Raw genomic sequence first — 14879 nt, forward strand, 5'->3', positions numbered from 1 at the left:
GCCCTCCAAGGTGTGTATGACACAAAATAGAATAATCCCGGGAAATGTTAAGAAATGTCCTGGCTTGGACCTAGTTATTTCTAATACAAGAAACTAAGACAATGATGCAGGATCTGATTCTTCTGCTCATTGTAACAAGCTTTAGCATAGGCGTAGGTTGATAATGGATGTAGGCATGGGGTTATAATGCCTTGCCCATTCACATTTATCTTGTTTAGTTTTTACAAATGACTCTGTTAGTCGGGAATGCAGGGCAGGAATTCTCTCGTAGAAGCTGGAACTAAGGTTCGGGAAAGGTCAGTTGACTTGCCTAAATTCAATGAGACTTCTGCCCTATTCTTCTTACTCGAAGAGGTGTGAGTTGAATGCTTAAAATCCTCTTCACTGATGGCTCTTCAGGAAAGGAGTCAGTTTCAAATCTTCAGTGTAATGGTTTTTTAAATGCTTCTCAAAGGGAGATATCAGAGACTTTCCTGAATCAGAATTACCTAAGATGTATTATAAAAATACATGCTCTTGGCCGGGTGCGGTGGCTCAAGCCTGTAATCCCAGCACTTTGGGAGGCCGAGACGGGCGGATCACGAGGTCAGGAGATCGAGACCATCCTGGCTAACGCGGTGAAACCCCGTCTCTACTAAAAAATTCAAAAAACTAGCCGGGCGAGGTGGCAGGCGCCTGTAGTCCCAGCTACTTGGGAGGCTGAGGCAGGAGAATGGCGTGAACCCGGGAGGCGGTGCTTGTAGTGAGCTGAGATCCGGCCACTGCACCCCAGCCTGGGCGACAGAGGGAGACTCCGTCTCAAAAAAAAAAAAAACAAAAAACATGCTCTTGATGCCTTCCTCTGACCTACCCAATTAGACTCCCTGTGAGTCCTGTGAACTTGCATCTTAAACTCCCAGGGTGATTGTTCTGCATGTAAGTTTAAGAACTATTAGGAGAGTTTGAATGGAAAGCCTCAGCTTTTTTTTTTTTTTTTTGAGACGGAGTCTCCCTCTGACGCCAGGCTGGAGTGCAGTGGCGCGATTTTAGCTCACTGCAACCTCCGCCTCTCGGATTCAAGCAATTCTCCTGCCTCAGTCTCCCAAGAAGCTGGAACTACAGGCTCAAGCCACCATGACCAGCTAATTTTTGTATTTTTTAGTAGAGACGGGGTTTCACCATGTTGGCCAGGATGGTCTCTATCTCTTGACCTCGTGATCCGACCCCCCCGGGCTCCCAAAGTGCTGGGATAACAGGCGTGAGCCACCGCGCCCAGCCCCTGGAAAGCCTCAGCTTTGATGTAGGGTTAACATTTGCCTTTGGGACATATTTCGTCAGCATCTCGAAGAGTAACCCACATGTAGAGTAACCCATATGTCCTTGAGCAGATGGGAATGCAACAGCCTTCTGGCCAGAACCTGTCTCTCGCTTTTTTTTTTTTTTTTTTTTAATTTTGAGACGGAGTTTCGCTCCTGTTGCCCAGGCTGGAGTGCAATGGCGCGATCTCGGCTCACCACAACCTCCGCCTCCCTGGTTCAAGCGATTCTCCTGCCTCTGCCTCCCGAGTAGCTGGGACTCCAGGTGCGCGCCACCACGCCCGGCTAATTTTGCATTTTTAGTAGAGACGGGGTTTCTCCATTTTGGTCAGAGTGGTCTCGAACTCCCGACCTCAGGTGATCCGCCCGCCTCGGCCGCCCAGTGCTGGGATTACAGGCGTGAGCCACCGCGCCCGGCCACCTGTCTCTTTTTCATGCAAGTGTTTTTTTGGAATTTGGGGGTTCAGCTGAGCAGGTGCTCCGCTGCTGGTAACTACTCGCGGTTAAAGATCTTTTGACTCTCCCCGACACGCTATTTGTCACTGTCGTTTTCCACCACAGAGCCAGGTATTTGAGCCGCCGGCCACGGTGGGGCGCGCGCGGCGTATGCTGCCCGCTTATCTCTTCCTTCCCTGGTTCGCCTTCGCGCCCTTAAGGAGACAGTCCCTGGGAGTTTCTGCCTTTGGTCTCCAGTTGTTGCTCTCTTCTCGCGAGAACTGCTCCTCCCATCCTCTCCTCTCACGAAGCCCCGCCCGCGAAGAGGTTCCATATTGGGTAAAATCTCGGCTCTCGGAGAGTCCCGGGAGCTGTTCTCGCGAGAGTACTGCGGGAGGCTCCTGTTTGCTGGCTGTGGAACCGCGACCACTGGAGCCTCAGCGGGCGCAGCAGCTGGAGCGGGAGTACTGCGACGCAGCTCGGAGTCGGCCTTGTAGGGACGAAGGTGCAGGGAGATCGCGGCGGGCGCAGCCTTGAGCGCCGGAGCGCGTCCCTGCCCTTAGCGGGGCTTGCCTCAGTCGCAGGGGCGCATCCAGCCGCGGCGGCTGACAGCAGCCGCGCGCGCGGGAGTCTGCGGGGTCGCGACAGCCGCACCTGCGCGGGCGACCAGCGCAAGGTCCCCGCCCGGCTGGGCGGGCAGCAAAGGGCCGGGGAGAGGGTGCGGGTGCAGGCGGGGGCCCCATAGGGCCACCTTCTTGCCCGGCGACTGCCGCTGGAAAATGTCTCAGGAGAGGCCCACGTTCTACCGGCAGGAGCTGAACAAGACAATCTGGGAGGTGCCCGAGCGTTACCAGAACCTGTCTCCAGTGGGCTCCGGCGCCTATGGCTCTGTGTGGTGAGTGTCGCCGGGCCTGGGGCCGTGGGCAGGGTGGCCCCTCGCGCCCGAGAGCCAGGCCTGCACCACTGCTCTGCGTTGCGTCAAGTGGCAGGAATTTTCCTCGGGGGAGGGCATTGCTGCCCCTTCGAGCTCTGCCTGTTCTGCACCTCCTGCACCCCTCGCTCTGCACTCACGCGGGTATTGTGGTCCACCGTGTGCAGCGCTCAAGTCCGCTGCGAGAGGTAGGTGGTGGTGCTGGAGCTCGGTTCTGGCTAGCACCCTGCGCCTTCGCCTCTCGGAAGGTTGCTGCTCGGCGGCAGGCACCGGGGGGTCTTCCTTGGGGGTCTCCCTCCCGACCTGGAGCAGAAGGACCCTCTCCCGCGATGCGCCCACGCTGTGGCGCCGGACCCTGTCCTCTGAGCAGACAAGCTCGGGGAGCTGCCGGGAGAAGCAGAAGGGCAGAGCCCAACCCGAAGACTGCGGTCATCTGAACAAAACTGACCAGGAAGGGAGCTCTCTCCGGGCCTTTTTTTTTTTTTTTTTTCCAACCCTCTGTCGAAATCCCATCTTGAGAAGTGTTCTTTTTGAATTCGCACTTGAATTAGCAACGATCCATAGAGCTTAAAATACCGACTTTATCTCGGTGAGCACTGTGCCAGCTTGAGTGGTGTGTTTCCGATTCGGTTGAAAGCGTATTTCCTTTCTGTGGAGGGGCGGCGGTGGTAGTGCCTGCAAGAACACTGCAGCTTGAGAAACTGGCAGTCTCACTGATTAGTCACATACCACTGCTCATTTAAGTATTGTTCGACAAAACAGTTTTTTCATTTGGAGCAAGATTCAGATCTGTAAGGCGCCCTCAAGATCAAAAAATTATTAACAGTGCTAGGAGGTATTGTAAATATTTTTTGAGATAATTCCTGCGAATACTGTGTTTTAAAAGTCCCTTTGAGAGTTTGCAGGGATTTATCTAGTTATCTGCATTTATGGCCTGAGGTACACGATGGTTTTCGTAAGGATATGGAACCACATAGAAAAGGAAGGGAAGAGATACTTTTTAATTTACACCGTGAGTGTGTTTTAAATTAAGTCGATACCATGTAATTTCCAGACCTGAAATATTTCACTAACTGCTCTCTAACCTGGAAGGTTTTATACCCTGTATTTTAGATTTTCTATAATTTAAAAGCTACAGATCTGAAACTAAATATCAGATTTAACTGTTAGCTTTTTCTGTGTTTTAGTAATTCGTATTGTATGCGTCATTTGAAAAGGGCCTGTAAAATCGTTTTTTGTTTTGGAACAAATTCCAGGCTTTTGGATGTGTTAATCTTTAAATATGATTTCTGTGTTTCCCAAAGTCACATCATGAATTTCCTGTTTGGTAGAATCTTCTGGGTAATTGAGATTGTGCAATTGTGTCCAGCAACAGATCATATTGCATTTTCTAGTTCAAGCTGCTTAAGTTATGTTGCAGATGGCACCGTGAGTGACATCTTTCTCCCATTTTTACAGCATGGCAGTTTACATTTTAAAGGAATTTGCAGGATTTTACATTCAGAGTGTGTGTGTGTGTGTGTAGTTGATTTGCAGCATTTTACATTCGATATATACATGTTAATATATGTATATACATTCAGTATATACATATTGTGTATATCTAGTTGATTTGCTAATTTTCAAAGATGTATTTGGGTCATTGTTTTAATATTTTATAGCTCATTAATATACTTCCATTTTTTCATTCTTGAATTGACACATTCATTTCTGTAGTATCACGTTTTTGTTTTCAATGCTATTTAAATTTTAATGGAGTGATACAGCAGAATAACTCAACTATAGAGGGTTTGGGTGAACTCCAATTGAATTGCTTGCAAAGGTTCGGTACTGTTGGTGACTAGCTCTGCACTGGAACAGGAGATCCAGATTTACAGTGAAGTACCATTAAAATTAACTCCACATTTCTTTAGTGGTATATTTTTCTGTGCTATAAAAGCCAGCAGAGGCCGGGCGCGGTGGCTCAAGCCTGTAATCCCAGCACTTTGGGAGGCTGAGACGAGCGGATCACGAGGTCAGGAGATCGAGACCATCCTGGTTAACACGGTGAAACCCCGTCTCTACTAAAAAATACGAAAAACTAGCCGGGCGAGGTGGCGGGCGCCTGTAGTCCCAGCTACTCAGGAGGCTGAGGCAGGAGAATGGTGTAAACCCGGGAGGCGGAGCTTGCAGTGAGCCGAGATTGCGCCACTGCACTCCAGCCTGGGCGACAGAGCGAGACTCTGTATCAAAAAAAAAAAAAAAAAAAGCCAGCAGTATCTGACACTTAAAAGTACTTTTATTGAACAGATTTTTAAAAATAGGTAATACATTGACATTGTATAAAATTTGAAAGTTTTAAAAAGGTATTCAGTGGGCCGGGCGCGGTGGCTCAAGCCTGTAATCCCAGCACTTTGGGAGGCCGAGGCGGGTGGATCAGGAGGTCAGGAGATCGAGACCATCCTGGCTAACACAGTGAAACCCCATCTCTACTAAAAATACAAAAAATTAGCCTGGTGTGGTGGCGGGCGCCTGTAGTCCCAGCTACTCGGGAGGCTGAGGCAGGAGAATGGTGTGAACCCGGAAGGCGGAGGTTGCCGTGAGCCGAGATCACAGCACTGCACTCCAGCCTGGGCGACAGTGAGACTCCGTCTCAAAAAAAAAGATATTCAGTGAAAAGTCTCCTTTCTTCTTTGTTCTCCAGCCACTCTACTGTCTTTCTCAAAGACAAGCACTGTTAAGTGTCTTGTGTCTTTCCAGGGGGACAGAGTTTTTTTATTTGCTTGTTTATTTAGTAGTCTTTCTACTAAAGGGATTTAAGATGTAACCTACAGCATATTGGTGAAGGAAAATACAACTGAAACTGAAATTATTTGACAGTTGACAATAAACAATTATAACTAATATTGGAATGAAAATACCAGAATTTAGATTTACAATTAAGTGTTATCTTATTCAGAGATTCGGTGTAGTTATTTGAAGTTGTTCTTTTCTTTGAGACGAAGTCTCACTCTGTTGCCCGGGCTTGAGTGCAGTGGTGCCATCTTGGCTCACTGCAACTTCCACCTCCTGGGTTCAAGCGATTCTCCTGCCTCAGCCTCCCAAGTAGCTGGGACTACAGGTGCCCTCTACCATACCCAGCTAATTTTTGTATTTTTAGTAGAGATGGGGTTCTCCATGTTGGGCAGGCTGGCCTTAGACTCCTGACCTCATGTGATCTGCCCTCCTTGGCCTCCTAAAGTGCTGGGATTACAGGCCTGAGCCGCTGTGCCCGGCCTGAAGTTGTTCTTTCAATGAGTACCTTTTTATGTGTGGCAGAAAACATTTTTTGGAACTTCTTTTAGAATCCACTTTGGAGCCTATGATACTCTTCTTCTTCTTCTTCTTCCTCCTCCTCCTCCTCCTCCTCCTCCTCCTCCTCCTCCCCCTCCTCCTCCTCCTCCTCCTCCTCCTCCTCCTTTTTGAGACAGAGTCTTACTCTGTTGCCCAGGTTGGAGTGCAATGGCACCATCTCTGTTCACTGTAACCTCCATCTCCTGGATTCAAGCGATTCTCCTGCCTCAGGCTCCCAAGTAGCTGGAATTACAAGTGCGCAACACCATGCCCATTTGATTTTTGTATTTTTTAATACAGACAGGGTTTCACCACGTTGGCCAGGCTGGTCTCTAACTCCTTACTTCAGGTGATCTGCTTACCTTGGCCTCCCAAAGTGCTGAGATTACAGGGGTGAGCCACTGTGTCTGGCCATCCATCTTCATTTTTTTGAGAGCAGATTTGATTTTAGGGAATAACAGTCCATTTGAATCCAAATAATTTAGGGAATTTGGACTCAAGTCTGATAAGAAAGATTAGGCAATCAGGTTGGTGATACTACTGTTTTAGGTCAGATAGGAGTTACAACTATAAAGTAACGACACAGCATTTTTTGTGTGACTTCTTGAACTGGACCTGAAGTCTACTTCCAAAAAAATCTCCGATTTTTATTTTATTAATATTTATTTATTTATTTTGTAGAGATAGGGTTTTACTGTGTTGCCCAGGCTGGTCTCAAACTCCTGGCCTCAAGCATTTCTCCCATGTTGGCCTCCCAAAGTGCTGGGATTATAGGGATGAGCCACCACACCCAGTCCCTGAATTTTGTTTTCAAGAATGAAAATAAATGAATAGAATATTTCAATGAATAAAATTCATTCATTGAAATATTTGTCAGTTTCCTAATTTTATTGCTCTGAAGTGTGGTATACTTTGATGTGTAACATTTACAAATTATTTTAAGCCTATATTATTTTAATTTATACTTGGTAAAAAAACAAGTAGCAGCCTGTGTGATAACGAACTATGAATCAAAATAAGGTTTTACGTATATGCCTTTCCTTTAAAGGGTAAAGGGAACTAGACTAGGTCTTGCAGTTTTAAGGAACTTTATGCGTTGTCTGTGAGGGGAAATGAAGCAAAATTGTTTAAGAATACATTGTTGCAAAGCATTGATTTTGGGGTTTTGGGACAGAAGGGTAGAATCTTTGTGGTGAGTTTAAGGAAATACGAACAGGAACTTAAGTGCCTTTCCTCTGGGGTACCGTTTTTTCCAGGCCTTTGCTGTTGATTAGAGGAGGTGGGGCACTGGTAACCATAAAATAGGAGGTGACAGTTGAGAATTACTCTTAGATCATATTCAACTGTTTATTCAACAGTGTTTATTGAATACCTACTATGGGCCAGATAGCTAGGTTCTGGAAGTAGAGTGCTAATAAACAAGACAGAAACAAGACAATCCATTCTCAACTGGAGCTTATAGTCTAGTGGATTTAATAACTACATTTTGTGGATTGCTTGCTATGTTCTAGCATTGTGCTGTGCACTGTATCTTCAGCATAGAAAGTATATAACAAAACCTTTGGTAAAAGGATAGCAAAACTTGCTAAGAAATAAAATACAGCTTCTTAAGTGCTTTGTGGAACAAGATTATTCTAGTATAATAAAAATAAATGAAGCTAACTTTTTTTAAACTATTAGTGGCCATTCACCATTTTAAATCTTTTTTTATTATTATTTTTTATTTTTACTTTTTTTAGAATGAGCCAGGGTGCAAAGAAATAAAAATGCATCATTAAGTATACAAGGGTGACTTTCTTGACTCCTGACCAGTGAGAAGGGTGTGTCCATTACTTTTCTAGTAGTGATAGTAGCTTTCCATTCTTTTCTTTGTAACCAAAAGTAAGGTAGTTGCCTGTATGTTACCAGTGCTAGTCAATAAGAAATCTTTAAACATAATTAATGGCAAACATTTGTATTATTGATGTATAAAGATTGTTTTAAGAAAGAGTTCATTTGAAGCTGACTGTAAAGTCATTTTATTTATCAAATCCCATTTTTCTACCTTTTTTTTTCTTTTTCCGCCCAGGCTGGAGTGCAGTGGCATGATCTCGGCTCACGGCAACCTCTGCCTCCTGGGTTCAAGCAATTCTCCTGCCTCAGCCTCCTGAGCAGCTGGGATTACAAGTGCGCGCCACCACGCCTGGCTGATTTTTGTATTTTCAGTAGAGACGGATTTTACCGTCAGGCTAGTCTCGAACTCCTGACCACGTGCTCCGCCCACCTTGGCCTCTCAAAGTCCTGGGATTACAGGAGTAAGCCACTGCACCTGGCCTCCACTGGTTCTTCTTTAAAATAAGCTTATCTGGGATCTCCAGGTTTTCAATTCTGGCAGTTTGATTTCTTGATACTAAGGAGTACTCTGCTTTTGATTTCTTTCTAGCCCAGTCTCAGAGATGATCTGTGTTGACTTTGCCTTTCATGGGCAAGAGTACAGATATTGCTGAGCCCCTAGGGCCTAGAATTCAAAGATGGAAGAATTCACTGGAGTAGATCACCCTCACTTTAGAATTAAATGACATTTTTAGGGATTTTTGCAGTTTATAAAGTGTTTTCATTCAAAGCGTTATCAATCAGTTCTCACTAGCTCCATGGAGGCTGATATTTATTAACCCCATTTTATAGATGGACTCATTCATTAAAAGAATGGCATACTTGTCAGTGCTACTTTTAGTAGTCTCCTTTACTGTAGACGTGGGCTGCTGAGGTTGTGTGGTGGCACCTTCTCTTATGCAGTTCGCCTCCTATTGTGAAAAAGGGATTGCTGAGTCACTCGGAATAGAGCTTGAGTGTAGGAAAGCAGTCCCACCAGTGTCATTGCCCAGTTTATGTGAGGGGAAATGACTTAATTTAACCCATTAAAGTCATGTCTCTTTCTCAGAACTGATAAACCAAAAATGCACTCATTGCCCAGATTAAATTTTTTTCTGAAGGAATTATTAGGCAGTGCAAATAGTTAATTCCTGAATTTATGAATCCTATTGGTTTGAAATTCTTTAGTGTACATTTATGTAAAGTTGGGACTGTCCGTACATGTTTGTGTTATGTATGTATAGGATATAAATAGAAATAACTGCCTCTCCAGCCCTTTGAAAATACATTATTAGCTTTTTGCTTTTTGCAGTAAAATTTGTTGTAAAACTGATTTGTTCTTATCTAAGAGGTATAATTACTGCAGTGCTCAGAAAAATCTCATTATAAAGGAGGCACCCCTGACTTAGAGCTTAAGAATTTCTTCTCATGGCTGCTATGGAAGTCATGCACCTATTTCATCAGAAAAATAACCAGAAACTTCTTTAAACTTGGAAATGTTTTTTGTAAAAGAAACATCAGTATTCGGAGTTGTTTGTCTTTCACAGTGCTCCCATAATTTAAGTACAGGCACAATTCGTCTTATGCGTCACAGATAATGGCTTTTTTTTACAAATTGAAAGTTTGTGACAACCCTGTGGTAAGCAAGTCTGTTGGCATCATTTTACCAACAGCATGTGCTCACTTCGTCTCCATGTCACACTTCGGTAATTCTCGCAATATTTCTTTTCTTTCTTTCTTTTTTTTTTTGAGACGGAGTTTTGCTCTGTCGCCCAGGCTGGCGTGCCGTGGCGTGATCTCGGCTCACTGCAACCTCCGCCTTCCAGTTTCAAGTGATTTTCCTGCCTTAGTGTCCCGAGTAGCTGGGACTATAGGCATGTGCCACCATGCCCAGCTAATTTTTGTATTTTTAGTAGAGATGGGGTTTCACCATGTTGGTCAGGTGGGTTTCGAACTCCTGACTTTGTGATCTGCCTGCCTCGGCCTCCCCAAATGCTGGGATTACAGGTGTGAGCCACCGTGCCCGGCAATTCTCACAGTATTTCAAACTTTCTTCTTCTTATTAAATGTTACGGGCATCTGAGATCACTGATCTTTGATGTTACTGTTATAATTGTTTTGAGGTATCTGGAGCCATGCCCATAGGCAGACTTAATTGATAAACATTGTGTGTGTTCTGACTGCTCTGCCAACCAGCTGTTCCCTCTCTCCGTCTCCTAAGGCCTCCTTATTCCCTGAGACACAATAATATTGGAATTAGGCCAATTAATAACACTACAGTGGTTTCTAAGTGTTCAAGTGAAAGGAATGGTTGCATGTCTCTTACTTTAAATCAAAAGCTAGAAATGATTAAACAGTGAGGAAGGCATGTCGAAAACTGAGATAAGCTGAAAGCTAGGCTTCTTGTACCAAACAGACAATTTGTGAATGCAAATGAAGTTTTTGAAGGAAATTAAAAGTTATATTCCCGTAAACAAATGAATGATTAGAAAGCAAAACAGCCTTGTTGCTGAGATGGAGAAAGTTTTAGTGGTCTGGATAAAAGATCAGACCAACCACAACATGCCCTTAAGCCAAAGCCTAATCTAGAGCAAAGCCTTAACTCTCTTTAATTGTATGAAGTTTGAGACAGGTGAGAAAGCTGCAAAAGATAAGTTTGAAGCTAGTGGAGGGTGGTTCATAGGTTTAAGGAAAGAACCTGTCTCCATAGCATAACTTTATAGTGCAAGGTGGCTGGGGGCGGTGGCTAACATCTGTAATTCCAGCACTTCGGGAGGCTGAGGCAGGCAGATCATCTGAGCTCAGGAGTTTGAGACCAGCCTGGCCAACATGGCGAAACTCTGCCTCTACAAAAAATACAAAAATTTGTTTTTTGCATTTTTTGATGTTGTGGCGTGTACCTGTAGTCCCAGCTGCTTGGGAGGCTGAGGCAGGAGAATTGCTTGAACTCGGGAAGTGGAGGTTGCAGTGAGCCACTGCAACCAAGTGGCAACCAGGATTGTGTCGCTGCACTCCAGCCTGGGTGATAGAGCAAGAGTACATCTCAAAAAAAAAAAAAAATAAAAAATAAAAACTTCCATAGATGAGACATTGTTTCTCAGGAATGAATAAAGCAAGTAGTTTCTTGAGGTGGAATCTACCGTGGGTGAAGATGCTTATGAACATTGTTGAAGTGACAACAAAGGGTTTAGAATATTACATAAACTTAGTTGATAAAGCAGCAGCGAGGTTTGAGAGGATCGACTCCCATTTTGAAAATAGTTCTACTGTGGGTAAATTGCTATCAAACACCATTGCAGGCTACAGAGAAATCTGTCACAAAAGGAAGAGTAAATCAATGCAGCAAGCTTCACTGTTGTCTTATTTTTAGAAATTGCCATAGTCATTCCAACCTTCAGCAATTATCACCTTGATCAGTCAGCAGCCATCAACACTGAGACAAGACCCTCCACCAGCAAGAAGATAATGACTTGCCGAAGGCCCAGGTGACCCTTAGCATTTTTTAGCAAAAAATTGTTTTATTTATTTATTTATTCATTCATTCATTTATTTTTTCGAGACAGAGTCTCACTCTGTCGCCCAGGCTGGAGGGCAGTGGCATAATCTTGGCTCACTGCACCCTCCACCTCCCAGGTTCAAGCAATTCTCCCACCTTAGCCTCCCGAGTGGCTGGGATTACAGGTGTGTGCCACCACGCCCAGCTAATCTTTGTATTTTTAATAGAGATGGGGTTTCACCATATTGGTTAGACTGGTCTCAAACTCTTGACCTCAAGCGATCCTCCTGCCTCAGCCTCCCAAAGCGCTGGAATTAATACGTATGAGCCATTGTGCCTAGGTAATAAAATATTTTTAAATTAAGGTATGTGTATATGTGTGTGTGTGTATATATATATATTTTTTTGACATACTGCTAGTGCATACTTAATATATTGAGTACAGTATCATGTAAATATAACTTGTATATGCATTGGGAAACCAAAAAATTCGTGTTACTCATTTTTTTGTGATACTCACTTTGTTGTGGTTATCTGGAACTGAACTCATGATATCTCTGAGGTACACTTGTATGTATGTGTTAAGGATTTACAAAATTAACCAGTTTTCTCGTGCAGTGTTCAAGTCTATTAATAATTTATTCTAGGGAAGAAGAAGTGGTGGTTTGTAAATTCTGCACTTAACAATATACTGGGTTTTGGGCATGCTTGGCTCCAAGGCTGAATGTAGTGGGGAAAGAAGTATACCAGAGTGAAGAGTCTAGGATTTCCAAGTTTTGGCCTTGGGCAAATGAATATATTTTAGTGCCATTTTCTGAACTTTGTGTTACAAAGTTACAAAGAGTGTTACAGGTTACAAGATTGTAGAGAGAAAGGGGAAGGGACATAGGTTCATGGTAATCTCCTTGAGGACAGGACTCATTATACCTTGAGTGTCTACCATGTATGGTTTGCTGTAAGTGCTGGAGATGAAATATGAATAACAGAGACAAAAATTTCTGCCTTAAGAAGCTATATTCTGGCCAGGTGCAGTGAGTGGCTCACGCCTGTAATCCCTGCACTTTGGGAGGCCAAGGTAGGAGGTTTCCTTGAGCCCAGTAGTTAGAAACCAGCAACCTGGGCAAAATGGGGAGACTCCTCTACTAAAAAATAAAAATAAAAAATTAGGCAAGCTTGGTGGCACACTCCTGTAGTTCCAACTACTTGGGAGGCTGAGGTGGAAGGACTGCTTGAGCCTGAGAAGTTGAGACTGTAGTGAGCTGTGATCCTGCCAGTGTACTCCAGCCTGGGTGACAGAGTGAGCCCCTGTCTCCAGAAAGAAAAAAAAAAAAAAAGGGAAGCTATATTCTAATGGAGATGGCAGTGGAAGTAGATAATAAACAAGTAAAATTTATAGTGTGTCAGGTAAGTGCTGTGGAGAAAATGCAACAAGGGAAGGAGAGTGAGTGCTAGGATGCCTGTTGCACTTTTAAGCAAGGTGAACAGGGTAAGCATCATTGATAAAGTAACAATTGAGCAAAAACCTGAAGAAGGTGATATAGGACACTGGTTGGACATGGGTGAGGATGTAAGAACATTCTAGGCTGAGGATTAGCAAGTGTGCAAAACCCCTGAGGTAAGGGCCCTGTGTTCCAGGAAATAGCTAAGAGACCAGTACAGCTGGAGCTAAATGAACGAGGGGCCAAATATAGGGAGAAAAGTGGAGTGAGGGATGGGTGGCAGATGTTTAGGGATCATGTAGGGTCTTATTTGCCTTTATAAAGACTGTGACTTTTCCTTTGAGTGAGAGGGGAAGCCTTGGAGGGTTATGACCCAAGGAAGGACATGACCTAAATCATGTTTTGACAGATCACTGTGCTCTAGGGTCCCAAGTGTTTCATTTCAGTTCCTTACCCATTCTACCCTAAATGACTACTGTGAATAGGATAGAATGGTGGAGTTGGATGAATTGGTGCAGAGCCCTGAGCCATGCTCACAACTCTCATTCCAGCAGTCCCAGAGTGCCAGAGCCAGTATTTTTGTTGGGCCCTAGAAATTTAGGGTATTCCAGTCCAGCTCTTTAAATAACATGGGCTTCCTTTACTTTTTTCAGGTTTTTGTTGCCAAAAGGAAGGGAGCAGAGATTAGCTCTTGAGTTTAGCTGGAAAAGGAAGATGAGTCTGCTGGCAGATTGTTTTTTAACTTCTTTACTTTTTAGGGTTTTTCTTACTTTTGGATCATGTTTTAAAAGTCATTTTTACCTTCTTTCAGCAGTTAAACATTTAAGATCTTATTTATTTGATTTTATTTGACCCTTTTTCTGACTTACATTCCTCTGCCTTTTCCCCATTATAATACTTTTAGTAGAGATTGGACCATTGTTATCTGTCATTAATATCTTGGCTTTGAGGTCCCAAGGACTTGTCTGTTAAACTTGAATACATCGTATAGATTGAAAGATTCTACAGACATGTGACCCTATAAAAACACATATTGTTTATTGTCCTCCCTGCCTTTACAGATGTAAGCCCCCCTCCTCTTTTCATCAGAGCTCTCCCTCTTTTACTGCTCTATCATCAAGTTGCAGAAAATAAGTTTTCCTGCAAACATAGATTCCCATGGCAACATAACAGAAAGGTAATAGAACAAATGTTTATTTTGTCTAGACCTGCTGTCTGAGTAACATTAGACCCTGAACATGTTGGCTCCTGTTACTTGAATGTGTGGTTACAAATTCCTTATTTTCCTCAAAACTTACTTCTTTTAGACCTTCATGATTGTCACTGTGCCTGTGATATGAAGGAAGGTGTGTGTGTGAGTATGTGTGCCTTACTGTCATTCTACTCAAAAGTATGTATTGATTGCATTTTCAAGCTTATGGCTTAAAATGTAGACACCACACAACATGTGAGCATGTGAAGAAAAAAAAAGCACACCAGCCTTGTCCTTTGTTTTCATAAGTTCGTTAATTTAGTATTTCCAGTGCACTATACTAGGTGTTTTGTTTACAGAGATTTAAAACAGAAGAAGGGTACCTGCTTTCGAAAATATCAGTCCAGGCTGGGTGTAGTGATTCACGCCTGTAATCCCAGCACTCTGGGAGGCCGAGGTAGGCGGATCACTTGAGGTCAGGAGTTGGAGACCAGCCTGGCCAACATGGTGAAACCCGTCTCTGCAAAAATTAGCTGGGCGTGGTGGTGTGTGCCTGTAATCCCAGCTATTTGGGAGACTGAGGCATGAGAATCGCTTGAACCCGGGAGGCGGAGGTTGCAGTGAGTCCAGATTGCACCCCCGCGCTCCTGCCTGGGCGACAGAGCAAGACTCAGTCTCAAAAAAAAAAAAAAGTATCAGTCCAGAGGAGACATATTTATGTTTCCTCAGAGATGGCTTTAGGAGTCCTTTGTAGCTTTTATTTTCTGCATTCTTCCTGCTTAAGTTGACATTTGAAATCTACCTTTGTATTGCTAATTCTTCTCTTAAGATCTTTTTAGATTTTTCTATGTCTCAAATTGAGTGACTGCTGTGGTTTGAATGTATTCCCCAAAGTTCATGTGTTAGAAACTTAATCCCCAATGCAACA

General features: G+C 43.8%; 1 protein-coding gene across 5 annotated transcripts in view; it reads left to right on the forward strand.

Moving 5' to 3' along the window:
• Positions 1-1991: 1991 nt before the first annotated feature.
• MAPK14 (mitogen-activated protein kinase 14) overlaps positions 1992-14879 on the forward strand; it is an 86823-nt gene continuing 73935 nt past the window's right edge. For 3 of the 5 annotated variants that reach the window (XM_033216955.1, XM_033216957.1, XM_033216960.1), the window contains exon 1: positions 1992-2625. In XM_033216955.1, coding sequence (XP_033072846.1) covers positions 2510-2625 — 116 coding nt within the window. In that variant the 5' untranslated portion in view covers positions 1992-2509. Of the gene's footprint in view, positions 2626-2683; positions 2850-14879 lie in introns of those variants that run through there. The other 2 variants (XM_033216958.1, XM_033216959.1) reach the window with 2 other exon arrangements.

This window comes from Trachypithecus francoisi, unplaced genomic scaffold (genome assembly GCF_009764315.1).
Source record: "Trachypithecus francoisi isolate TF-2019V2 unplaced genomic scaffold, Tfra_2.0 Lachesis_group10, whole genome shotgun sequence".
Lineage (NCBI taxonomy): Eukaryota > Metazoa > Chordata > Mammalia > Primates > Cercopithecidae > Trachypithecus > Trachypithecus francoisi.